This window comes from Doryrhamphus excisus, chromosome 11, assembly GCF_030265055.1.
Source record: "Doryrhamphus excisus isolate RoL2022-K1 chromosome 11, RoL_Dexc_1.0, whole genome shotgun sequence".
Classification (NCBI taxonomy): domain Eukaryota; kingdom Metazoa; phylum Chordata; class Actinopteri; order Syngnathiformes; family Syngnathidae; genus Doryrhamphus; species Doryrhamphus excisus.
Genome location: NC_080476.1, coordinates 19,691,456 through 19,717,961, shown reverse-complemented (window position 1 = coordinate 19,717,961; position 26,506 = coordinate 19,691,456). Strand labels below are relative to the sequence as shown.

Genomic DNA, 26,506 nt, shown 5'->3' with positions numbered 1-26,506 from the left:
TTTCATGGTGTTTCTCGTGTTTTCGTTGGTTCGCTGGGGCGTGAAGGCATCTTTAGCTAGCAAAATTGAGCTAATACCTTCAGGAGCCTCATTGCCTTTGTCTGTGGATCCTTCCCAGCTCAAGACTGCACACACATGATGTTCTCATATGGTGATAATGTCCACGCAGATTTCCTCGAGTGCAGCTGGAGATGTTTTTTTGGGGGGGCTTTCAAGATCTTTATTGGCACTCCCCAAGCATTTGACGTCATATTTTGGGGTCTGGGTCCCAGTTTCAGCACAGTAAGAATGCAGCATCTGTTGGATGTGGCTTTGTATAACACAATATGGGGATCTACTCAGTTTCTCGAAAACTTGAAAAGACATAGAAAACCGCTTTACAACATGCGGGTATTCCAACATAAACAACAAATCCTTTATTTTTTCTTGCCCCCTTAAATGCTGCCCACATACAAACATGTGTTTCATTCATAAAGTAAAGCAGATTTCCGAATGAAAAGAACTGATGTCAAAAGCCGTGTCCTTGTTTTCATCTGTATCCATCAGTATCCTAAAATGATAGAATACAGATGTTTCCGACAGGAACCACAACGCAGTCATACCTTAGGCATCTATGAGCGCCGTGGGACAACGTCGGCCATAAAGGCACCGTTGCGGGATTTGATGTGCGGGAAAATGTGTACGACCTTAACCTCAACTCCATCCAAGGAACGGGTGATCCAAGGAACCATGTTCCGATGAGGCTAGGCCAGGGGTGGGCAAACTAGACTCGATATTTTACACGTAACAGTCCAGCTGGAATGATTGTATCTGTAAAAGTGTCATGAAATCTGCTTTATGGGCACTTTGAGATCATTTATTGGATGTAAAGTGCGTTATAAATGTATCATAATAAATGTATTATTATTTATATTATTATTATTTATTGTATTATTATTATTATTATATGCCTGTGTCCCTTTTTTCAGGAGCACTTTGTAAACAACAGACCACATCAAATAACAAAATTATTGTATCTGTAAAAGTGTCATGAAATCTGCTATATGTGCATTTTAAGATAATTTATTTGATGTAAAGTACGTTATAAATTTATAATAATTAGAATAAATGTATTATTATTTGTTATTATTTTATATTATTTTTATTATTATGACGATGTAAAGTGCGTTATAAATTTATAATAAGAAGAATAAATTTAGTATTATTTTATATAATTTGTTATTATTATTTTATATTATTATTATTATTATTATTATTATTATTATTATTATTATTATTATTATTATGTGCCTGTGTATATGTGCACTTTGAGATCATTTATTTGATGTAAAGTGCATTACAAATTTATAATTTAATAATGCGAATAAATTTATTATTTGATATTATTATTATTATTATTATTATTATGTGCTTGTGTCCCTTTTTTCACTTTGTAAACAACAGACCGCATCAAATAACGAAATTGATAAAACCGCCAAACCATGAAAATGTCGTCTCAGGCCATGATGCCAGCTTGTATGTTGACTTTAAATGAAATACTTTGGAAAGAACGGGCGGGCCGTATTCAAACACTTGGCGGGCCGGATGTGGCCCCCGGGCCGTAGTTTGCCCACCCCTGGGCTAGGCACAGATTTTTTTTTTTTTTAAATGACCAAAAATCCACTAATTAGTGTGCTCAAACATGCTTAATTGCGATTCTTAGAGGGTCCACTGTAATTATTACACTTGTAGTATTAGTACTGTATAAGTTGTATTATTGTATTACACAGTAATCCCTCGTTTATCGCACTTGACGAATGAATTTCCGCGGACTAAATTGAATATTTTTGTAATTAGACCACAGAAAACCCGTTTTTAACCTTATTAGAAACCTCTTGACATGAAATAACACCCCTACAGTTTCCTTTCTAATTGAATTAGTAGGCAAAATAAGAGTAAATCAGCCAAGTAAGACATAAATAAGACTTGTGTTGGTGTGTGTCGCTATAAATATTCATGTATTTGAATGATTCAAAATGCTAAATTTAGGCATAAAACATGCTAATTTCTGACAAATTCAATCATGATTACTTAGCATTACTTCTGAATATATTTTCAAACCGCAAAGCGACAATGGACAACTGTATTATCATTATTATTATTATTATTATTATTGGCACAATCTCGGTCTAAATTTGAATTTATGAAATTTTCACGATTCTATTAATACTCCGCCACAGATTCGCCGAGTCCTGCCAGAGAGACATCCTTCCCGTCCCTACACGGCCGAGTTGGAATGGCGGTTGAGAGACGCCGAGGGCGTCTTTGTTCATTTGCATCCCGCTGAGGTAAGTTGGAGGTCACTTCTGCAGCACATCTGCCCTTAAGTGGCTCTTTGAATGAAGTAATTGAACATGTAATTCAATTTACTACGGAATGCTCGGTTGGCAGGCGAAGGGGGGGGGGGGGGGGTCACAGTGATGCTATTCATCGATATTTGCAATGATTAGGGGGGGAATTGACCACAAGATCAGAAGACTAGAGGACACTCATTAAGACGAATTAAATGTGACTTTTTTAGGATTGGATTATGATTCAAATTCAATGGAGGCCAGTTTGCAGAATGGTAGCATAGATAGCATAGCATAGATAGCATAGCATAGATGGTTAGCCGGGCCAGTCGGACACACCGAGTCTTTCAGTAAGACTTCCAAAAACAACTCATTTTAAAATCGGTACCTGGACCAAGTCATGGACTACAAAGGTATATTTGGTCCACAATTAAATTTTACAATGTCAAATTAGTGGAGGGGAAAAAATGGCATCTGCTACGGTATGAGACCTGCATCCATGTTTAACTCAATGGCTGCCAGCCATTTTTATAGAAGAAAGCTCCAGTTTTTAGGCATTTTTTCAAGACTCACAGAACATTTAGTTTTAGGACTACTATTATTGAAATTATGCAAATAAATATTAGATCATTTTCTTTCATCGGAAAAAAAAGTTTGTTTTTATCCTTTTGGGGTCTTTATAAAAAGGCAGTAGAACATAGGTTGGTTTCAGCTAAAGCAAATTCAATCAGAATGTTGACTCATGTCCATATTTTTATTTTAGTGACACTTCAAACATCTGAACAGTTGTTTATTTCTATGAAACAACAAAAATAACACAGTAAAAAAATTATTTCGATGACAACATAACGATATTTATTAACAGACTTAGAACACAAAACAAAATCTAGAGATGTTTGCATGTACAAAATGTATCGACGAACAACTCACCGACATGGCCCGCTATCCTCGGCGATGGCGACATAACCACTTCCACACAAACTCTGTGCCGGTGTAAGCTGCCTGTACGTTTGCCTATGCTGGATTCATCGCCGTTTTGGCAGTCAGTGACTTAGTTTCGGCTTCATTAGCGATATCCGATATGCCGATATTGTCCATCATTTCGATTCCGATGCCAATATCAGCTGATACTGGTATATGCAGCAGGTGATTATGGAGGACCAAAACTGCCAATAATAATAATAATAATAAATAAATAAATAAATAAATAAAAGTGAAAATAAAAACAAAAATGAAAAAAAAATCAAAAAAGTAAATACAAAAAAATTAATATAAATGGAAATAAAAACCAAAATAAATAAATACATACATAAATAAATAAATAAAAGCAAAAATAAATACAAAAATAAAAAACAAGATTCAAAAATTAAAAATAAATACAAAAATATGTCGTTCACATGTCGATCAACCAATAGGCGAACAGTTCAACCCAAGACACACTTAGGACCGCCCCCTCATTTGAATAGTTTTTCCTTCTGCATTTCAAGCTGACATTGTCTGCTGCATGAAATAAATACATATGAGAGCAGAGTGCTTTTATTTATTTATTGATATGTAATTCTATTTATATATTTATTTTTGTATTTATTTCTACATTTATTTTTGTATTTATTTTTAATTTTTGAATCTTGTTTTTTTTATTTTTGTATTTATTTTTGTATTATATCAAACAATTAAATACACAAAAATAAATATAAATGGAAATAAAAACAAAAATAAAAAAATATATACATAAATAAATAAATAAAAGCAAAAATAAATACAAAAATAAAAAAACAGATTCAAAAATTACAAATAAATCCAAAAATAAATGTAGAAATAAATACAAAAATAAATATATAAATAGAATTACATATCAATAAATAAAAAAAAGCACTCTGCTCTCATATGTATTTATTTCATGCTGCAGACAATGTCAGCTTGAAATGCAGAAGGAAAAACTATTCAAATGAGGGGGCGGTCCTAAGTGTGTCTTGGGTTGAACTGTTCGCCTATTGGTTGATCGACACGCGAGTGCGAAAAAGCTCCGTCGGGGAGGAGAGAGATCAGACTCCAATGAGGCTTCCACCCGGAAAAGCAGGTAATCCGGGGAAGCATTATCCGAAGTATCTGCTAGCAAACGGAGATCCCTGGAGATTGCAGCCATATTTACCGCCATTGAGAGTGGTGTGGTGACTTCCTCTTGCTGTGGCCGTTTGCAGGCATACCTAGTCGATTTTCACACTCACATGTCGATCAACCAATAGGCGAACAGTTCAACCCAAGACACACTTAGGACCGCCCCCTCATTTGAATAGTTTTTCCTTCTGCATTTCAAGCTGACATTGTCTGCTGCATGAAATAAATACATATGAGAGCAGAGTGCTTTTTTTATTTATTGATATGTAATTCTATTTATATATTTATTTTTGTATTTATTTCTACATTTATTTTTGTATTTATTTAGAATTTTTGAATCTTGTTTTTTATTTTTGTATTTATTTTTGCTTTTATTTATTTATTTGTGTATATATATTTTTATTTTTGTTTTTATTTCTACATTTATTTTTGTATTTATTTAGAATTTTTGAATCTTGTTTTTTATTTTTGTATTTATTTTTGCTTTTATTTATTTATTTGTGTATATATATTTTTATTTTTGTTTTATTTCTACATTTATTTTTGTATTTATTTTGAATTTTTGAATCTTGTTTTTTATTTTTGTATTTATTTTTGCTTTTATTTATTTATTTGTGTATATATTTTTTTATTTTTGTTTTTATTTCTACATTTATTTTTGTATTTATTTTTAATTTTTGAATCTTTTTTATTTTTGTATTTATTTTTGCTTTTATTTATTTATTTATGTATATATTTTTTTATTTTTGTTTTTATTTCCATTTATATTTATTTTTGTGTATTTAATTTTTTGATTTTTTTTTTTTCATTTTTGTTTTTATTTTCACTTTTATTTATTTATTATTTTGGCAGTTTTGGTCCTCCATAGGTGATATCTCGTGTAATTAATAAAAACATGCTTTATTTACGGACCGGACCAACTGAGTAACATGCATCATTGACTCATTTAACTTTGTGTGATGATCTGAAATATAAAAAAAAATAATAATAATAATAATCAAGAAGAGGCGTCACTGCAAATCATGTCGTCGTCATTTTTTAAATAAAATGTGAAGAATGTGGTTTCTAACAGTCGGGCCTTTTGCTACAACACATGTGGCCGACATGTGCGTTACGTTTGTTGGCCTCAGTCAACATCTTGATCTAATCTTTTTTCCCAGATATGTTTGCTCACTTTTCACACATGTCTGGAGTAATTGCGAGTAACAATGTTTGTTGCTTTGGATCATGACTGGACAGACTTTTTTTTTTTAAAAATGTATTTAACTGAATCACAAAACAATTTAAACGCGTTTTGAAATGTTTATTGTCCCGCAAATGATTCTATAAACAATTGGTTTGTTGTGTTGCCTCATTCTTGACACCGCTTACTGGGCTGACCTTGCTCGTTTACGTTGAAGTCGAAATATTCCCACATCGGGGAAAAACATCTTTTTCCACTCCAAACAAACTCCTCTCATTTTGTTCTTTTCATCTTACAAAGAACTCTAAACTCATCACGCAGCAGCTTAACACCCCTAACAAATAAATACACAACCAATACTAATATGAGTTACAATGAAAGTTTTTCCATAATACATTTCGCATGAGCAAAAAACTTCATCGGAGGACAAATAGCATCTAAAATGGATGGATGGCGCTATTCCACCAGAGGAGCTCAGAGGGAGGCTGACGTCAATGCAACTCTCCAATGAATGCGGTGTTCGGATGCAATGCATTATGGAAAAACCTTGAGGTATTTTTTCATATTAAACTTGTCTTGGTACATGTTTGTATATTTCTCAAATGTACATTTTGAGTGTTAAGTTGCTGTGTGATGAGCGACGACCGCTATTTCCAATGGCTCGACAAGCGACACAGTAGTTAAACAATTAGTAGTAGCTCTGAAGTATTTGAACTTATTTCTATTATTTTGTGTGCAGGTGTTCCAGCAGGAGCTTCCAGATGCAATCCAGGACATTTGGGACCGCTTAACAGAAGAGCCGGACAGAGTGCCAGAGACTAGCTGGAGGTTTGAGTCTCCAAAATCTCTCCTGGACAATTTCTGTCACACCATGCACTGCCTCTTCAGCGACTGCTTTGAAGCCACAGAAACAACGGAATGTAAGTAGACGTTTGTGAACAACTGTGATGATGACCATAGAGCCGTAATTGGATTAGCGATCGGGTTCACGATGTTGGTTCCATCCGGAAGTGTGCCCGTGACACCAAAACATTTCCTGTTTTAGCTGAACTTCATGGGACGATATTGCCAGTCTAGTGCTTGCCCAATCCAGTATTGATTAGCTACTAGCTTGGTTGTAGCATGCTACGCGGCTAATGCGCTATCACTTATCGTCTGCAACAGTAAGCGTCTTACTTTACAATAAGGTACACAAAACTTCGCTAGTTACCGAGGAACTAATTTAGCACATTTAGAGTAGTTACTATGGAACTTAAAAATATGGGCTATTGCTAGCTAAACAGCAATCTGCTAGCTCGGGGGTCTCAAACTCAATTTACTTGGGGGCCACTGGAGCTAGGGTCTGGGTGAGACTGGGACACATCAGGTTTTCAAAAAAAAAAAAAAAAACACATTATTTTTATTAGAGCACTGTAGACATGACAAAACACGACTATATTCACATTTATACTTTTTTTATTTACAAAATATTGCGCAACATATTGTCATGAGACGCATGCTAACTCGCAAACTAGAGCGCTAGCGACCTAAACGGTAGCCTTCAAGTTATTTCCTTTCAACTTAAATAACCAAAAACTTACCACTTCCACACGGATAGGGAGGATAACTATTAACAGTTATTTAACCTTTAACATGAACATGAATCAAACGTAATAATTTTTTTCTGGGTACATGATACCATACAGCAAACATATCAAACATTAAACTTTCATATCAAGGCGGGGGCCTCGAAGTAGTGTCCTGCGTACCACATTTGGCCCGCGGGCCGCGTGTTTGAGACCCCATTTTTACATTTTACATTTTTTTTTTTGAGACAACTTAAATAACCAAAAACTTACCACTTCCACACGGATAGTGAGGATAACTATTAACAGTTATTTAACCTTTAACATGAACATTAATCAAACGTAATAATTTTTTTCTGGGTACATGATACCATACAGCAAACATATCAAACTCGCTAACATTAAACTTTCATATCAAGGCGAGGGGCCTCAAAGTAGTATCCTGCGTACCACATTTGGCCCGCGGGCCGCGTGTTTGAGACCCCATTTTTACATTTTACATTTGTTTTTTTGAGACAACTTAAATAACCAAAAACTTACCACTTCCACACGGATAGTGAGGATAACTATTAACAGTTATTTAACCTTTAACATGAACATTAATCAAACGTAATATTTTTTTCTGGGTACATGATACCATACAGCATCCATATCAAACTCGCTAACATTAAACTTTCATATCAAGGCAGGGGGGGCCTCAAAGTAGTATCCTGCGGGCCACATTTGGCCCGCGGGCCGCATGTTTGAGACCCCGATGCTAGCTGATATTCAATTCCTGAATGGTATATATGGAGTATATCAGTTTCTTAGCACTTGTTTTCGACGTGCAGTAAATTGCTAGCTAAACACGGGTCATTTTACTAGCTTATTTTGCAGTAAATTTGTCAGTTTCAGTTAGCAAATCCAAATTTTTTTTTTTTTTTTTTTTTTACTAAAGCTGTTGTACGATTCTTGGAATAATCGTATGGGATTTCACGCCAGGGTTAGATAAGCAGCGATTGTACAATATTTAGCATTGTGTGCGGAGCTGTCAGTGTTAGCGATATATTGTAGTCATCACAACTCAATATTAGTGAATGTTATTACTGTGGTAAAAAAACAAACAAAAAAAAAGTCACTTTTTTTGGCTTTGCCTCTTGAATCTGGTTCCCTGTTTGTGTTCTGGTCGGGACGTCTCATTATTTCATTTCTAATTTAGTCGTTTGTTTATTGATATGACAGGAAAATGACAAAATTGTTTTATTAACTAAGTACTTTCATTTTGTTATTGTTTTGGGTTTTTTTTGGTGTCACAAGCGCTTTAAAGCTGGAACTAATGATATTTTTTGTTTTTTTTTGCACTTGTATGCAGCTGTTCCTTTCAACTTAAAAAAGCCAAAAACTTACCACTTCCACAGGAATAGGGAGGATAACTTAACAGCTATTTAACCTTTAACATGAACATTAATCAAACGTAATAATATTTTTCCGGGTACATGATACCATACAGCATACATATTAAACATTAAAATTTCATATCAAGGCGGGGGCCTCGAAGTAGTGTCCTGCGTACCACATTTGGCCCGCGGGCCGCGTGTTTGAGACCCCATTTTTACATTTTACTTTTTCTTTTTTTTGAGACAACTTAAATAACCAAAACCTTACCACTTCCACACGGATAGTGAGGATAACTATTAACAGTTATTTAACCTTTAACATGAACATGAATCAAACGTAATAATTTTTTTCTGGGTACATGATACCATACAGCATCCGTATCAAACTCGCTAACATTAAACTTTCATATCAAGGCAGGGGGGGCCTCAAAGTAGCGTCCTGCGGGCCACATTTGGCCCGCGGGCCGCGTGTTTGAGACCCTGGTGCTAGCTGATATTCAATTCCTGAATGGTATATATGGAGTATATCAGTTTCTTATCACTTGTTTCCGACGTGCAGTAAATTGCTAGCTAAACACGGGTCATTTTACTAGCTTATTTTGCAGTAAATTTGTCAGTTTCAGTTCGCAAATACAATTTTTTTTTTTTTTTTTTTTTTTTTTACTAAAGCTGTTGTATGATTCTTGGAATAATAGTATGGGATTTCATGCCAGGGTTAGATAAGCAGCGATTGTACAATATTTAGCATTGTGTGCGGAGCTGTCAGTGTTAGTGATATATTGTAGTCATCACAACTCAATATTAGTGAATGTTATTACTGTGGTAAAAAAAAAAACAAAAAAACTTTTTTGGCTTTGCCTCTTGAATCCGGTTCCCTGTTTGTGTTCTGGTCGGGACGTCTCATTATTTCATTTCTAATTTAGTCGTTTGTTTATTGATATGACAGGAAAATGACAAAGTTGTTTTATTAACTAAGTACTTTCATTTTGTTATTGTTTTTTTTTTTTTTGGTGTCACAAGCGCTTTAAAGCTGGAACTAATGATAATTTTTTGTTTGTTTTTTTTTGCACTTGTATGCAGCTGTTGTGGTTTCACGGCTAACTATCCGCAACGCTTAGAATAAAGTGTCCGATTCCAGTCCCTTTCAACTGCATTCAATGGAAATATGCATTTGGTCTCAATTTATCAAGAAAATGGCTTTCAAATTTGTTCCCATGTGGAACCATTTCATGGAAGAGTCTCGGGCTTGGAAAATGTTCCTCTATTTATCTCACTCGCAGCGCCTGTAAAACAATAAAAAAAAAAAAAAAACTCAAAGTCTTTGCTAACCAGGCTGCACTTGAAGGTGCTTGTAAAGGAAGGTGACCTCTGAAGGTCAAATTCCATTCGTCACTTTTTCATTTGGACCGCCATGACACGCGTTCGATGACGAAAGCACACTGGAGGATTCTGTACCTGGTTCAAGAGCGGCTGCTCTAAACCTGGGATCCGAGCCAGGGGTGTCCAAAGTTTGTTTTTAATCGGCCCAATGTTGACAGACAAGGTCAGAATTAGAATTAAACATTAAAAAGTATGAAATAATAAGTCACAATTATAACACGGGCTGCACGGTGGTTGAGTGTTTAGCACGCTGAACTCACAGCTAGGACACCAGCTGTGGTATTCATGGTATATTCTCATATTTAGAACCCTTTTTACCGCCTCCTAAATACAATTTTTCACAATTTTAGAGCCCTGTAGACATGAAATAGCACCCCTATAATTACATTTACATTGGTATTATCCAATATAGCAGACATAATAAGAGTAAATAAGTCATTTAAGACATAAATAAGACTCATGGGTGTTGCTGTAAATGTTATTCATGACGGGATATCGGTTTTTCAGGGTTGAGATTTGGCTTTTTTTTTTTTTAATTATTTGCGGTTATTGTTCCTGTTTGAGTCCCTTCAAAGAATTGCAAATTGACTTTAGAATTTCATTTTCATTAGCAAATTACAAGTTGTTGGTATTGGTTGCACGGCGGTCGAGTGGTTAGCGCGGAGTCATAATTAGGACTTATTTATTTTATTTTTTCAATTTCAAAAAGATGTCGGAAAAATTGGAGATGTTTGACAGCAGGGGGGCTGGTCCAGATGTCCCCCTTGACCCCGCTAAAGGGCAGGACAGCGGGGGTTTGTGGGTGGGGGGGGGGGGGCATTGTCGGCCAGTGGTTTATGTGAGTGATGAGGCGTCAGTGCAATTAAGAATTGTGGGGGGGGGGGGGGGTCGCTGGCATTGGACGCCAGATGGTTGGAGGTCTTTTTTTTAAGAAAAACAATGAAATTTTTTTTTTATGTGTTTTGTGTACTTCGGTGTGTAGTACTCCGCGGAATATGTGGTACTGGACCAGTTAATTCAGCCTTGATTTTAAATTAAATATTATTAAATATTATTATTAAATAATTAATATTATTATTAAATATTATTAATATTATTAAAAATTAAATATTATTATTAAATATTATTAATATTATTAAAAATTAAATATTATTGATATTATTAAAAATTAAATATTATTATTTAATTTAACTCCCAACAAACTCCTCTCACTTTGTTCTTTTCACATTACAAAGAACTCTAAACTCATCACGCAGCAACTTAACACCTCAAAGATATACCTTTTTCCCATAAGTTTTTCCATAATACATTTCGTATGAGCAAAGAACTTCATCGGAGGACAAATAGCATCTAAAATGGACGGATGGCGCTATTCCATTAGAGGAGCTCAGAGGGAGGCTGACGTCAATGCAACTCTACAACGAATGCGGTGCTCGAATGCAATGCATTATGGAAAAAACTTGAGGTATTTTTTTCATATTAAACTTGTATTAGTACCTGTTTGTATATTTCTCAGGTGTACATTTTGAGTGTTAAGTCGCTGTGTGATGAGTGACGACCGCTATTTTTCCAATGATTTTAAATGAAATGGAAATTCCAGCTAGAAAAGGGTTCCAAATGAGCACATGTTGACGTCATGCACGCGTACGAGTCCAATGTTGTTCTTTTCGCTTCTCGCCATCTTAAATCCGACCATGTGGTCGTTTTGAAAAACTGTTTGAAAACTCTTTGCTTTTTTTTTTTTTTTTTCAGCTCATTGTCGGAGAAGCAGGAAGAAAGCCTCCAGGGCGAAAAGCTGAGAGAACGCCAAGCAAGGGTGAGGTCGTCGCTCTTCATACTAAATAAGTATTATTTCCCGTGACCTTGAAGGGGAGCGCGAAGGACAAAAAAGGTCTGGTTCTGATTTGTAAACATCAACAAGTCTTTTCTCCGAGTCCATCTGGATGAGATGATGAAGGTTCCTCTGAGAAGCGGACTAGATCTAGATCGATGCTCGGGAAGAGATTTGTTCCAAGTCGTGTAGCGTTCCAAAAACCCAAAAAAACGTGATTGTATTGAACGTGTCCCTTGTCGCTTTGCTATCGGAATTCCACATCTTCCCTTTTTCACGTTTTTTTGGAAAATATATGAATAAATAACTTTTTTTTGTCGTTGAACGCAGCCTGTTATTAGTCAAATTTGAAGCAAAGTATTTTTTTGCATAAATTATTTTTTTTTTTTAATTTTTAATGATTAATTTTCAAACTAAATGAAGTCAATAACAAATATAAGACGCATTGAGATGCTGTGAAATGATATGTAGTATTCTACACTGGTCACTAGGTGTCAGTAATGTTACTGTAATGTAAAAAAAAAAAAATTAAAAAAAAAACATTCACATTCATACCTATGGACAATTTTGGTCTCCGCGCTAACCACTCGACCACCGTGCAACCAATACCAACAACTTGTAATTTGCTCATCAAAATGAAATTCTAAAGTCAATTTCTTTCTTTCTTTGAAAGGACTCAACAGGAACAATAACCCCCCCCCCAAAAAAAAAAACAAAACCTCAACCCTGAAAAACCGATACCCCGTCATGAATAACATTTACAGCAACACCCATGAGTCTTATTTATGTCTTAAATGACTTATTTACTCTTATTATGTCTGCTATATTGGGTAATACCAATGTAAATGTTATTATAGGGGTGCTATTTCATGTCTACAGGGCTCTAAAATTGTCAAAAATTGTATTTAGGAGGCCGTAAAATGGGTTCCTGTGCTCTAAATATGAGAATATATAATAAATAAATAGGGAATCCTACTTTTCAGGTTTTCTAAAAACAAAAAAAAAACACAAAAAAAACGCATTTATTAAAAACAATTTATTTTTAAAAACTTGGCTTTGGTTCCAAATATTTTACTTTTTATTTTTCTACACAAAATAAATAAAAATAAATAAATAAACAAATCAAGAATAAAGAAAATCAATCAGTAATAAATAAATATAATAATAATAATAATAAAAACTTAAGAAACCACATATAGTTGGTGGGTAGACAAATTATTTTTTTCACATTAAAATGAACAAAGCATTATTAGAGCCCTGTAGACATGACAAAACACGACTATAGTCACATTTATACTTTTTTATTTACAACATATTGCGCAACTGCAGCGTCTTTAGCCACATGCTAACTCGCAAACTAGACCGCTAGCGACCTAAACGGTAGCCTTCAAGTTATTTCCTTTCAACTTAAATAGCCAAAAACTTACCACTTCCACACGGATAGGGAGGATAACTATTAACAGTTATTTAACCTTTAACATGAACATTAATAAAAACGTAATAATTTTTTTCTGGGTACATGATACCATACAGCATACATATCAAACTTGCACGCCTCAAAGTAGTGTCCTGCGGGCCGTATTTGGCCCGCGGGTCGCGTGTTTGAGACCCCTGATTTACAACATATTGCGTAACTGCAAGGTCCTGAGACACATGCTAACTCGCAAACTAGCGCGCTAGCGACCTAAACGGTAGCCTTCGAGTTATTTCCTTTCAACCTAAATAGCCCAAAAACTTACCACTTCCACACGGATAGGGAGGATAACTATTAACAGTTATTTAACCTTTAACATGAACATTAATAAAAACGTAATAATTTTTTCTGGGTACATGATACCATACAGCATCCGTATCAAACATTAAACTTTCATATCAAAGCGGGGGGCCTCAAATTAGTGTGCTGCGTACCACATTTGGCCCGCGGGCCGCATGTTTGAGACCCAATTTTTACTTTTTTTTTTCATTTTTTTTTTGAGACATACATTTTTTAATTTTCCAAAGTCAAGCTCAAGTCAATTATCTTGTCCCAAAACCCGCAAAAATAAAAGCTCTGCTTTCACGGCTGACTAAGGAATTAATAAAATATTCCCATTTTAGAGCCATGTGACTTTTTAGGGGGGGTCTATCTATGCAGACGTTAGCAACAACGTTTTTTTTTTGCCAAAGTGGGTTTGAATCGTAGTCACTCGGTCGGGGGAACATAATACTTTCTTCTTGCACATTAGTTTTTTTTTTTCCTCTTAAGGCCCCTTATTTTGCAAGCTGCTGCAAATTCACTCGTTTAATGAAATCCTGGCTTGCTGGTTTAGTCAGTCTGTGGTGTTCAGTTCTTCTTCCAATACTTTGCATTGGCCTATTGGGGTCAGGGGGGGGGGGGGGGGGTTAGAAATGAAATGTGATATCACGCTTCAGGTTGCTTGTCACGGGAATCATTTGTGAAAGCTTACTAAAAGCCTAACGGCTCCCAGTTTGCCTTGCTACCTACGTACATATTCCATGTATTTCCAAGCCTTTAAACGTGTCGCTCTTCAACTGGGAGAACGACAAATTGTCCAATACTCGGGAATTGGGTCGAGCCTCGGGTTTGGAAGGCGCTCGTTCATATTTGTCATGACATGTTTTACAACAACAATATTTACCAGGTCGTTAACATTTGTCCAATATTTTCTATTGCTGTAAATGAAGCCTTATTTTTGCTCACATTATCAATCTAAAGCAGGGGTGTCCAAAGTGCAGCCCAGGGGCCAATTACGTGTCATTTCAAGAAAACTATTCTAAAACTAAATCTGCATATAACGAAAACTTTTTATTATGAGGACCAATCATGTCTTTTTAGGATCAAAGTTGCAATTTTTGGAAAATTAGGTTGCAGAAAAAGTTTGAATCTTACAAAAATCAACTCAAAATATTTTAGGAAAAAAGCCATAAATAATTAGAGAGGTATAAAATTTGAGAAAAACATCAAAAATTGCTGTCATAATATTAAGAGAAGAAAAGTCCTATTCTAACAAGGAAAAAGTTCTACAATTCTACAAAAATAAACTTTTTTTTATATTTTAAAGAAAAACACTCATTTTATTTTTTTCTAATTTTTCAACAAAAATAAACTTGCAATTTTTGTAAAATTAGATGGCAGAAAAAAGTTTGAATGTTACAAAAATCAACTCAAAATATTTTAGGAATAATGCCATAAATAATTAGAGTTAAAAAAATTTGAAAAAACATCAAAAATAGGCGGAAAATTGCTGTCATAATATTAAGAGAAGAAAAGTCAGATTCTAAAAATAAAAAAGTTGCAATTCTACAAAAATAAACTTGTAATATTTGTAAAATTAGGTTGCGGAAAAAGTTTGAATCTTACAAAAATCAACTCAAATTATTTTAGGAATAAAGCCATAAATAATTAGAGAGGTATAAAATTTGAAAAAAACATCAAAAATAGGCGGAAAATTGCTGTCATAATATTAAGAGAAGAAAAATCATATTCTAACAAGGAAAAAGTTGTACAATTCTACAAAAATAAACTTGTAATATTTTAAAGAAAAACACTCATTTTTTTCTAATTATTTTTTAACAAAAATAAACTTGCAATTTTTGTGAAATTAGTTTGCGGAAAAAGTTTGAATATCACAAAAATCAACTCAAAATATTTTAGGAATAAAGCCATCAATAATTAGAGAGGTATAAAATTTGAAAAAACATCAAAAATAGGCAGAAAATTGCTGTCATAATATTAAGAGAAGAAAAGTCAGATTCTAACAATAAAAAAGTTGCAATTCTACAAAAATAAACTTGTAATATTTTAAAGAAAAACACTGATTTTATTTTTTTTTCTAATTATTTTTCAACAAAAATAAACTTGCAATTTTTGTAAAATTAGGTTGCGGAAAAAGTTTGAATGTTACAAAAATCAACTCAAAATATTTTACGAATAAAGCCATAAATAATTAGAGAGGTATAAAATTTGAAAAATCATCAAAAATAGGCGGAAAATTACTGTCATACATAATATTAAGAGAAGAAAAGTCATATTCTAACAAGGAAAAAGTTGCAATTCTCCAAGAATGAACTTGAAAAAAAAGTCATTTTATTTTTTTTCTAATTATTTTTCAACAAAAATAAACTTGACAACTTGAAAAATATCCTTGACCCCCCCCCCCCCCAGCCTGCTGGATGTTGGACACCCCTGGTTTAAAAGGTTTATTCCGATCAGTGAAATGACCACAGACAACAACCAGACGTCTACAAAGTCACAAATGGTTTTGTTTGGATTGAATATAGATTTATTTACATTCATAGATTTTTTTTTTTTTTTTACATGCAAGATACTGAATTTATTTATTTTTTTGGAAATGTATAATACTGTTATATGTGATAATACTTTTATGAAAGAATAATTAAATTGCTATTTTTATCAACTTAAACTGTGTCTTTCTTTTTTCTTTTATAATATTGAATACACAATCAAATGTAGCTAATTTCCGTAATGGTGACACTGATAGCGCACCTTAATTCTTAAACATTTTGTGACAATTTTCCAAGTCTCTCAGGTCGTTAGATCATGACTGAAGCATACTAATAATTAGTTATGTTTAATTATACTACTTAAAAGTAATGTTTACTTGACATACTAAGTGGTGCCTTAAAGTAATTGCAAGTTTTTTTTATAGCTTGTCATTATTTTATGTCTACAAACAATAAAACAATGAATATATGAGTATATTGGATAATATTTTAGTTTTATTTATTAATAATTTGCTTAGAAAGTAGCTTTAAAAGACCAAATGTCCCCGATTTAAACAATTGCGTGCAATGACTTATGTGTCCTTCACGGCTTGCCGTTATAAATCAGGAAATGTACAGGAAGTTACGGTTATAAATCAGGAAATGAAAACGGTGTGTTTATTTAGGACATAAAAGTAGCTAAACTAGCTAAAATGTTTTTAAAAGTATATTATCGTAATCTGGATGTTCAATGTTAAATGTATTTTATAACTCTGAATCAAATCTGAAATTCTAAAATGTTTCGTATGGGTTTAAAACCTACTAAAATGGCTATATAGTTTTACTTTGAAAGGCATAACAGGAAGTGCTTGGAGTTCCCGGATATGAAAGTTTTGACAGCGCAAAGTCACGTTTTTTTTAATCGTGGAATTACGGTAACCAGTCTCCTTAAACTGTCGAATAATGTCCTCCTTGAGCGGGATTAAGATACCGAACCGTCTTCCCTTGCTCCTGACCCACGAAGGAGTGCTTCTCCCGGGTTCCACGATCCGATTTAGCGTGGATACTCCTCGGAACATGCACTTGATTAAACAGCGTCTGCTGAAGGGGACTTCGCTGAAGAGCACCATTATTGGAGTGATCCCCGACACCAGGGACCCCCAAAAGGACACGGAGGACCTGCCTACTTTACACAAGTAATACTCATCAGTACACACTTACTTGGCACCCATATTTTTTTAGTCCACTTAGCTAATGTGTAACATATAAATATGTCCTCGAAAAACAATATGGATAATATGTTCCTAGTTGTGATTGGTGCAAAGTGCAACTTAAAAACAACTAAGTACACACAAAAGTGGACTTTAACCCGCAGTCCGCCATTCCAGTCTGACTAAACTAATAGTACATGTTTTTTTTATTTCCTGTTACTGAAAAAATAACATATTTTTATGCTGTGTTAAATAATACAGAATGACATTTTTAAGGTTTTTTAGGTTAAAAAAAACAACACATTTATTCATTTTCTACCACTCACATGAGTCAAGGGGGTGCTGGAGCCTATCCCAGCTGTCTGGTGTCCAGCCAATCACAGGGCAAATATAGACAAACAACCATTCACACTCACATTCATACCTATGGACAATTTGGAGTGGCTAATTAACCTAGCATGTTTTTTTTGGAATGTGGGAGGAAACCGGAAAACCCGGGGATAACATGCAAACTCCACACAAAGATGGCCGACGGTGGGATTTAACTCCGGTCTCCTAGCTATGAGGTCTTCGCGCTAACCACTCGACCGCCGTGCAACCGATTGGAGTTGCTAATTAACCTAGCATGTTTTTTTTTGGAATGTGGGAGGAAACCGGAATGTTTTTTTGGAATGTGGGAGGAAACCGGAAAACTCGAGAACATGCAAACTCCACACAAAGATGGCCGACAGTGGGATTTTTACTCCGGTCTCCTAGCTGTGACGTTTTCGCGCTAACCGATTGGAGTTGCTAATTAACCTAGCATGTTTTTTTGGAATGTGGGAGGAAACCGGAATGATTTTTTGGAATGTGGGAGGAAACCGGAAAACCCGGTGATAACATGCAAACTCCACACAAAGATGGCCGACGGTGGGATTTAACTCCGGTCTCCTAGCTGTGAGGTCTTCGCGCTAACCGATTGGAGTTGCTAATTAACCTAGCATGTTTTTTTGGAATGTGGGAGGAAACCGGAAAACTCGAGAACATGCAAACTCCACACAAAGATGGCCGACGGTGGGATTTAACTCCGGTCTCCTAGCTGTGAGGTCTTCGCGCTAACCACTCGACCGCCGTGCAACCGACTGGAGTTGCTAATTAACCTAGCATGTTTTTTTGGAATGTGGGAGGAAACCGGAATGTTTTTTTGGAATGTGGGAGGAAACCGGAAAACTCGGGGTGAACATGCAAACTCCACACAAAGATGGCCGACGGTGGGATTTAACTCCGGTCTCCTTGCTATGAGGTCTTCGCGCTAACCACTCGACCGCCGTGCAACCGATTGGAGTTGCTAATTAACCTAGCATGTTTTTTTTTTGGAATGTGGGAGGAAACCGGAAAACCCGAGGATAACATGCAAACTCCACACAAAGATGGCCGACGGTGGGATTTAACTCCGGTCTCCTAGCTGTGAGGTCTTAGCGCTAACCACTCGACCGCCGTGCAACCGATACCAATAACTTATAATTTGCTAATAAAAATGAAATTCCAAAGTCAATTTCCAAGTCAAGTCGAGTCCAAAGTCATCAAAATTGTGACTCCAAGTCCAAAGTACTTGTAAAGAGCAAAGTTTCTTGTCGGAATTTGTCCAACACACAAAAAAAACCTCTAAAGATTTACGTGTCTTGCATAATTAGAAGGCGCTGGTCCATAAAGGCCGGGAAGACTGCAGGGCAGACCCGGAATTGTCAATAAGAATGAGAGACTGCAGGCTGTTTTTTGATTGATACCGGAATCCTGTAAACTTCAAAATGTAAAAATGTTGAAAAAATTGCAAGAATTTTTTTTCTACAATAAAAGCTCTGATAAAACATTCCACTGTTCTCAAATATCTTAATTTTTATTTTTCTACACAAAATAAAAATCAATTAATCAGTAATAAATAAATATAATAATAATAATAAAAGGGCAAATAATAAAAACTTAAGAAACCACATATAGTTGGTGGGTAGACAAATTATTTTTTTCACATTAAAATGAACAAAGCATTATTAGAGCCCTGTAGACATGACAAAACACGACTATAGTCACATTTATACTTTTATTATTTACAACATATTGCGCAACTGCAGCGTCTTTAGCCACATGCTAACTCGCAAACTAGACCGCTAGCGACCTAAACGGTAGCCTTCGAGTTATTTCCTTTCAACTTAAACAGCCAAAAACTTACCACTTCCACACGGATAGGGAGGATAACTATTAACAGTTATTTAACCTTTAACATGAACATTAATTAAAACGTAATAATTTTTTCTGGGTACATGATACCATACAGCATACATATCAAACATTAAACTTTCATATCGAGGCGGGGGCCTCAAAGTAGTGTCCTGCGTACCACATTTGGCCCACGGGCCGCATGTTTGAGACCCCATTTTTACATTGTACATTTTTTTTGAGACAACTTAAATAACCAAAAAACTTACCACTTCCACACGGATCGGGAGGATAACTATTAACAGTTATTTAACCTTTAACATGAACATTAATCAAACGTAATAATTTTTTCTGGGTACATGATACCATACAGCATCCGTATCAAACTTGCGCGGGGCGCGCTGACATTAAACTTTCATATCAAGGCGGGGGCCTCAAAGTAGTGTCCTGCGTACCACATTTGGCCCACGGGCCGCATGTTTGAGACCCCTGATTTACAACATATTACGTAACTGCAGGGTCTTGAAACACATGCTAACTCGCAAACTAGACCGCTAGCGACCTAAACGGTAGCCTTCAAGTTAATTTCCTTTAAACTTAAATAGCCAAAAACTTACCACTTCCACACGGATAGGGAGGATAACTATTAACAGTTATTTAACCTTTAACATGAACATTAATCAAACGTAATAATTTTTTCTGGGTACATGATACCATACAGCATCCATATCAAACATTAAACTTTCATATCGAGGCGGGGGCCTCAAAGTAGTGTCCCACGTACCACATTTGGCCCACGGGCCGCGTGTTTGAGACCCCATTTTTACATTTGACATTTTTTTTCGAGACAACTTAAATAACCAAAAAACTTACCACTTCCACACGGATCGGGAGGATAACTATTAACAGTTATTTAACCTTTAACATGAACATTAATCAAACGTAATAATTTTTTCTGGGTACATGATACCATACAGCATCCATATCAAACTTGCGCGGGGCGCACTAACATTAAACTTTCATATCAAGGCGGGGGCCTCAAAGTAGTGTCCTGCGTACCACATTTGGCCCACGGGCCACGTGTTTGAGACCCCTGATTTACAACATATTACGTAACTGCAGGGTCTTGAAACACATGCTAACTCGCAAGCTAGACCGCTAGCGACCTAAACGGTAGCCTTCAAGTTAATTTCCTTTAAACTTAAATAGCCAAAAACTTACCACTTCCACACGGATAGTGAGGATAACTATTAACAGTTATTTAACCTTTAACATGAACATGAATCAAACGTAATAATTTTTTCTGGGTACATGATACCATACAGCATCCGTATCAAACATTAAACTTTCATATCGAGGCGGGGGCCTCAAAGTAGTGTCCCACGTACCACATTTGGCCCACGGGCCGCGTGTTTGAGACCCCATTTTTACATTTGACATTTTTTTTCGAGACAACTTAAATAACCCAAAAAACTTACCACTTCCACACGGATAGGGAGGATAACTATTAACAGTTATTTAACCTTTAAATAACTGACATTAAACTTTCACATCAAGGCGGGGGGCCTCAAACTAGTGTCCTGCGGGCCACATTTGGGATCACATAGCGATCTGATGACTGGAGTAATAATAATAATAATAATAATAATACATTATGTTTGTAGAATCGGTACTGCGGGGATCGCGGTGCAGGTGGTGGGCAGCAATTGGCCCAAGCCCCACTACACCCTCCTCATCACCGGATTGTGCCGTTTCAGCGTGTCCAGCCTGCTGACGGATCGACCCTTTGCGTTGGCGGAGGTGAGTCCTCCAGAATCATAAAATAAGAATTGAAAATATAATCTAAAATAACGCTCATTATCTGGAATTTGCAGGTGGAACAGTTGGATAAACTGGAACATTACACGACCCCGGCAGGGGGGGCCACGGCCGAAGATGGAGACCTGCAAGAGTTGTCCCAGAAGTTCTACCAGGTTGCGTTACAGGTACGTGTCAGGGAGTTGTTTTTTTGGCTATTGCTAATAAATTGGACCTATTATGCATATTTTTGTCCTTTAGTATTGAGTTATGGAATCAATAAGCACAGAAAGCTTTCTAGATCTTTCAGAATCTACACCTATTCCAGCTAAATTTTTTGGCTATTGCTATTAAATTGCATATATTATGCATATTTTTATCCTTTAGTATTGAGTTATGGACTCAATAAGCACAGAAAGCTTTCTAGATCTTTCAGAATCTACACCTATTCCAGCTAAATTTTTGGCTATTGCTATTAAATTGCATATATTATGCATATTTTTATCCTTTAGTATTGAGTTATGGACTCAATAAACACAGAAAGCTTTCTAGATCTTTCAGAATCTACACCTATTCCAGATGAATTTTTTGGCTATTGCTATTAAATTGCATATATTATGCATATTTGTATCCTTTAGTATTGAGTTATGGAATCAATAAGCACAGAAAGCTTTCTAGATCTTTCAGAATCTACACCTATTCCAGCTAAATTTTTGGCTATTGCTATTAAATTGCATATATTATGCATATTTCTATACTTTAGTATTGAGTTATGGACTCAATAAACACAGAAAGCTTTCTAGATCTTTCAGAATCTACACCAATTCCTGCTATTTTTTTTGCTATTGCTATTAAATTGGATCTATTATGCATATTTCTATACTTTAGTATTGAGTTATGGACTCAATAAGCACAGAAAGCTTTCTAGATCTTTCAGAATCTACACCTATTCCAGCTAAATTTTTTGGCTATTGCTATTAAATTGCATATATTATGCATATTTCTATCCTTTAGTATTCAGTTATGGACTCTAAACACAGAAGGCTTTCTAGATCTTTCAGAATCTACACCTATTCCAGCTGGATTTCCTTGGATTTCCAAATAAGAAAAGACCTCTCGCGTTCCTACTTTGTCGAGATAGCAACACCATGCTATGATGAATAATGGACTCTTGGATTTAGCAAACTGCGCGTTCCGACCGTAATCCTAGCTACCGCATGCGTGTGTGTGTGTGCAGTTGCTAGGTATGTTGGACGTGTCTGTTCCAGTGGTGGCCAAATTCCGCCGTCTGTTGGACAGCCTTCCCAAGGAAACTCTTCCGGATGTCGTTGCGTCTATGATCCGCACCTCAAACAAGGAGAAATTGCAGGTAAGAACATTTCTGGGTGTGTGAGGTGTTTAAATAACTATAGCAATCTGAAAAGCGCAGACCTCCGCCATATTGGGATTCACACCAAAATAATAATCCTACATTTTTTGGATCAGTTTTGATATTTAGTTGAATCTGTTGGAAAATTGTCCTGTATTTTTTTCATTTTTATTTACATTTTTTTTTTTCATCTTTTTTTTTTTTTTCTGACCGAAAATAGTCTTATCTCGCAATGTTAAAGAATGTTTTAACAAATTCCTGGAAACAGACGGTGTTGGAAAATTGTCCTGTATTTTTATTTTTTTCATTTAAAAAAAAAAATATATATTTTTTTTCATTCATTTTTTTTTTCATTTTTTTCTGACCAAAAATAGTCTTATCTCGCAATGTCAAAGAATGTTTTAAGAAATTCCTGGAAACAGACGGTGTTGGAAAATTGTCCTGTATTTTTATTTTTTTCATTTTTATAAAATTATTATTTTTTTTTAATTCATTTTTTTCTGACCAAAAATAGTCTTATCTCGCAATGTCAAAGAATGTTTTAACAAATTCCTGGAAACAGACGGTGATCCGAATCTGTCCTGTATTTTCATTTTTTTTATTAAAATTTTTTTTCTTTTTTTTTTATTTTTTTCTGACTGAAAATAGTCTTATCTCGCAATGTTAAAGAATGTTTTAACAAATTCCTGGAAACAGGCGGTGATGGAAAATTGTCCTGTATTTTTATTTTTTTCATTTTTATAAAAAAAATTTTTTTTAATTCATTTTTTTTCCATTTTTTTCTGACCAAAAATAGTCTTATCTCGCAATGTCAAAGAATGTTTTAACAAATTCCTGGAAACAGACGGTGTTGGAAAATTGTCCTGTATTTTCATTTTTTTTATTAAAAATTTTTTTCTTTTTTTTAAATTTTTTTCTGACCGAAAATAGTCTTATCTTGCAATGTTAAAGAATGTTTTAACAAATTCCTGGAAACAGACGGTGTTGGAAAATTGTCCTGTATTTTTATTTTTTTCATTTTTATAAATTTTTTTTTTTTTTTAATTCATTTTTTTTTTCATTTTTTTCTGACCAAAAATAGTCTTATTTCGCAATGTCAAAGAATGTTTTAACAAATTCCTGGAAACAGACGGTGTTGGAAAATTGTCCTGTATTTTCATTTTTTTTATTAAAAATTTTTTTCTTTTTTTTAAATTTTTTTCTGACCGAAAATAGTCTTATCTCGCAATGTTAAAGAATGTTTTAACAAATTCCTGGAAACAGGCGGTGTTGGAAAATTGTCCTGTATTTTTAATTTTTTCATTTTTATAAAAAAATTATTTTTTTTTAATTCATTTTTTTTCATTTTTTTCTGACCAAAAATAGTCTTATCTCGCAATGTCAAAGAATGTTTTAACAAATTCCTGGAAAGATACGGTGTTGGAAAATTGTCCTGTATTTTCATTTTTTTTATTTTTCTAATTTTTTTTTTTTAATTCATTTTTTTCATTTTTTTCTGACCAAAAATAGTCTTATCTCGCAATGTCAAAGAATATTTTAACAAATTCCTGGAAACAGACGGTGATCCGAATCTTCCCCAAAATATAATCAGTTCTCCCGTATCCTATTTCCGACAATTTCTGGAAATTTCATTAAAAAAAACAGTGTTGCACTTTTCCATGAAGGTCCTGGACGCCGTTAGCTTGGAGGAGCGTTTTAAGAAAACACTTCCCATGCTGACCAGACAAATCGAGGGTCTGAAACTGCTGCAGAAGACCAGGAAAATGATGCCTGGTCAGGAAAAGACGGTAACAAAGAATTCAATTCCCACCCCCGTGTTTCATTTAGCAACATCTGCAGTCCGAAAAAAAAAAACGTGTTTGTGTGTCGTCCCTCCAGGTGTTAACTCTGCGTAAAGGCGGGGTCCTTCCGGGACGGCAGTTTGATCTAAACGAGGAGGATGATGAAGACGAGGATGGGGACGACACGGCCTCCTTGGAGAGGAAGGTTCACGGGGCCAACATGCCTGAAGCGGCTCTCAGGGTTTGCATGAAGGAGCTTAAAAGGTGAACGTGTCAATTCAAGCTCTAAGTCGTTTCACTCAACGTGTCTCGGTGATAATTAAGTTTTATTTATGTTTTTGAAATATCTTATAATAATCTCAGATTTTTGGGATGTGGTCTAGAAGGCATTTTGATTGATGGGTTGTGTTAGAGCAGGGGTCTCAAACTCGATTTACCTGGGGGCCACTGGAGGTCGGGTCTGGGTGAGACTGGGCCGCATCAGGTTTTCCAAAAAAAACAACAAAAAACGCATTTATTAAAAACAGAAAAATTAATAAACTTTGCTTTGGTTCCGATTTTCTACAATAAAAGCTCTGATAAAACATTCCACTGTTAATTTTTATTTTTCTATACCAAATAAAATGAAAAATAAATAAATATTATTAAAATAATATATTAAAATAAATAAATATTGCGCAACTGCAGGGTCTTGAGACACATGCTAACTCGCAAACTAGAGCGCTAGCGACCTAAACGGTAGCCTTCGAGTTATTTCCTTTCAACTTAAATAGCCAAAAACTTACCACTTCCACACGGATAGGGAGGATAACTATTAACAGTTATTTAACCTTTAACATGAACATTAATCAAACGTCATAATTTTTTCCGCACTAACATTAAACTTTCATATCAAGGCGGGGGCCTCAAAGTAGTGTCCTGCGGGCCACATTTGGCCCGCGGGCCGCGTGTTTGAGACCCCTGATTTACAACATATTGCGTAACTGCAGGGTCCTGAGACACATGCTAACTCGCAAACTAGCGCGCTCGCGACCTAAACGGTAGCCTTCGAGTTATTTCCTTTCAACTTAAATAGCCAAAAAACTTACCACTTCCACACGGATAGGGAGGATAACTATTAACAGTTATTTAACCTTTAACATGAACATTAATCAAACGTAATAATTTTTTCCGCACTAACATTAAACTTTCATATCAAGGCGGGGGCCTCAAAGTAGTGTCCTGCGGGCCACATTTGGCCCGCGGGCCGCGTGTTTGAGACCCCTGATTTACAACATATTGCGCAACTGCAGGGTCCTGAGACACATGCTAACTCGCAAACTAGCGCGCTCGCGACCTAAACGGTAGCCTTCGAGTTATTTCCTTTCAACTTAAATGGCCAAAAAACTTACCACTTCCACACGGATAGGGAGGATAACTATTAACAGTTATTTAACCTTTAACATGAACATTAAATAAAACGTAATAATTTTTTCTGGGTACATGATACCATACAGCATCCATATCAAACTTGCGCGCCTCAAAGTAGTGTCCTGCGGGCCACATTTGGCCCGCGGGCCGCGTGTTTGAGACCCCTGATTTACAACATATTGCGTAACTGCAGGGTCCTGAGACACATGCTAACTCGCAAACTAGCGCGCTCGCGACCTAAACGGTAGCCTTCGAGTTATTTCCTTTCAACTTAAATGGCCAAAAAACTTACCACTTCCACACGGATAGGGAGGATAACTATTAACAGTTATTTAACCTTTAACATGAACATTAATTAAAACGTAATAATTTTTTTCTGGGTACATGATACCATACAGCATCCATATCAAGCCATTTTTTTCGTGTGTGGTCTGCTATTCTGATAAAACATCCCCGACAAATATCAGTCATAAATTGTAATATTGTATCTAATATGCATATTTTCATCTATATCAAGATTAAAGAAGATGCCGCAGTCCATGCCGGAGTACGCCCTCACTAGGAACTACTTGGACTTGATGGTAGAACTTCCATGGAGCAAAAGCACCAAAGGTAAAAAAAAAAAATATATATACAGTATGTCACAAAAGTGAGTACACCCCTCACATTTCTGCAAATATTTTATTATATCTTTTCATGGGACAACACTGAAGAAATGAAACTTTGCTACAATGTAAA

At 35.4% G+C, this 26,506-nt stretch overlaps 2 protein-coding genes and 1 long non-coding RNA gene across 12 annotated transcripts in view; 2 read left to right on the top strand and 1 right to left on the bottom strand.

Moving 5' to 3' along the window:
* Positions 1–15,138, top strand: part of il34 (interleukin 34) — a 78,638-nt gene extending 63,500 nt beyond the window's left edge. For all 8 annotated transcript variants that reach the window (XM_058088171.1, XM_058088172.1, XM_058088166.1 and 5 more), the window contains 3 exons: positions 2,220–2,327; positions 6,371–6,551; positions 11,705–15,138. In XM_058088171.1, the coding sequence (XP_057944154.1) occupies positions 2,220–2,327; positions 6,371–6,551; positions 11,705–11,751 (336 nt within the window). In that variant the 3' untranslated portion in view covers positions 11,752–15,138. The remainder of the gene's footprint in view (positions 1–2,219; positions 2,328–6,370; positions 6,552–11,704) is intronic.
* A 1,736-nt stretch (positions 15,139–16,874) lies between these two features.
* lonp2 (lon peptidase 2, peroxisomal) overlaps positions 16,875–26,506 on the top strand; it is a 28,201-nt gene continuing 18,569 nt past the window's right edge. For 2 of the 3 annotated variants that reach the window (XM_058088149.1, XM_058088151.1), the window contains exons 1-7: positions 16,875–17,203; positions 21,076–21,211; positions 21,286–21,396; positions 22,446–22,577; positions 24,242–24,364; positions 24,456–24,622; positions 26,286–26,380. In XM_058088149.1, coding sequence (XP_057944132.1) covers positions 16,971–17,203; positions 21,076–21,211; positions 21,286–21,396; positions 22,446–22,577; positions 24,242–24,364; positions 24,456–24,622; positions 26,286–26,380 — 997 coding nt within the window. In that variant the 5' untranslated portion in view covers positions 16,875–16,970. The remainder of the gene's footprint in view (positions 17,204–21,075; positions 21,212–21,285; positions 21,397–22,445; positions 22,578–24,241; positions 24,365–24,455; positions 24,623–26,285; positions 26,381–26,506) is intronic. The other variant, XM_058088150.1, reaches the window with a different exon arrangement.
* On the bottom strand, positions 17,751–26,447 carry LOC131138873 (uncharacterized). The gene is made up of 3 exons (XR_009132147.1): positions 24,796–26,447; positions 20,935–22,555; positions 17,751–20,329 (listed from the first exon to the last, which is right to left on the bottom strand). It is a non-coding gene; the product is annotated as an uncharacterized LOC131138873 (long non-coding RNA).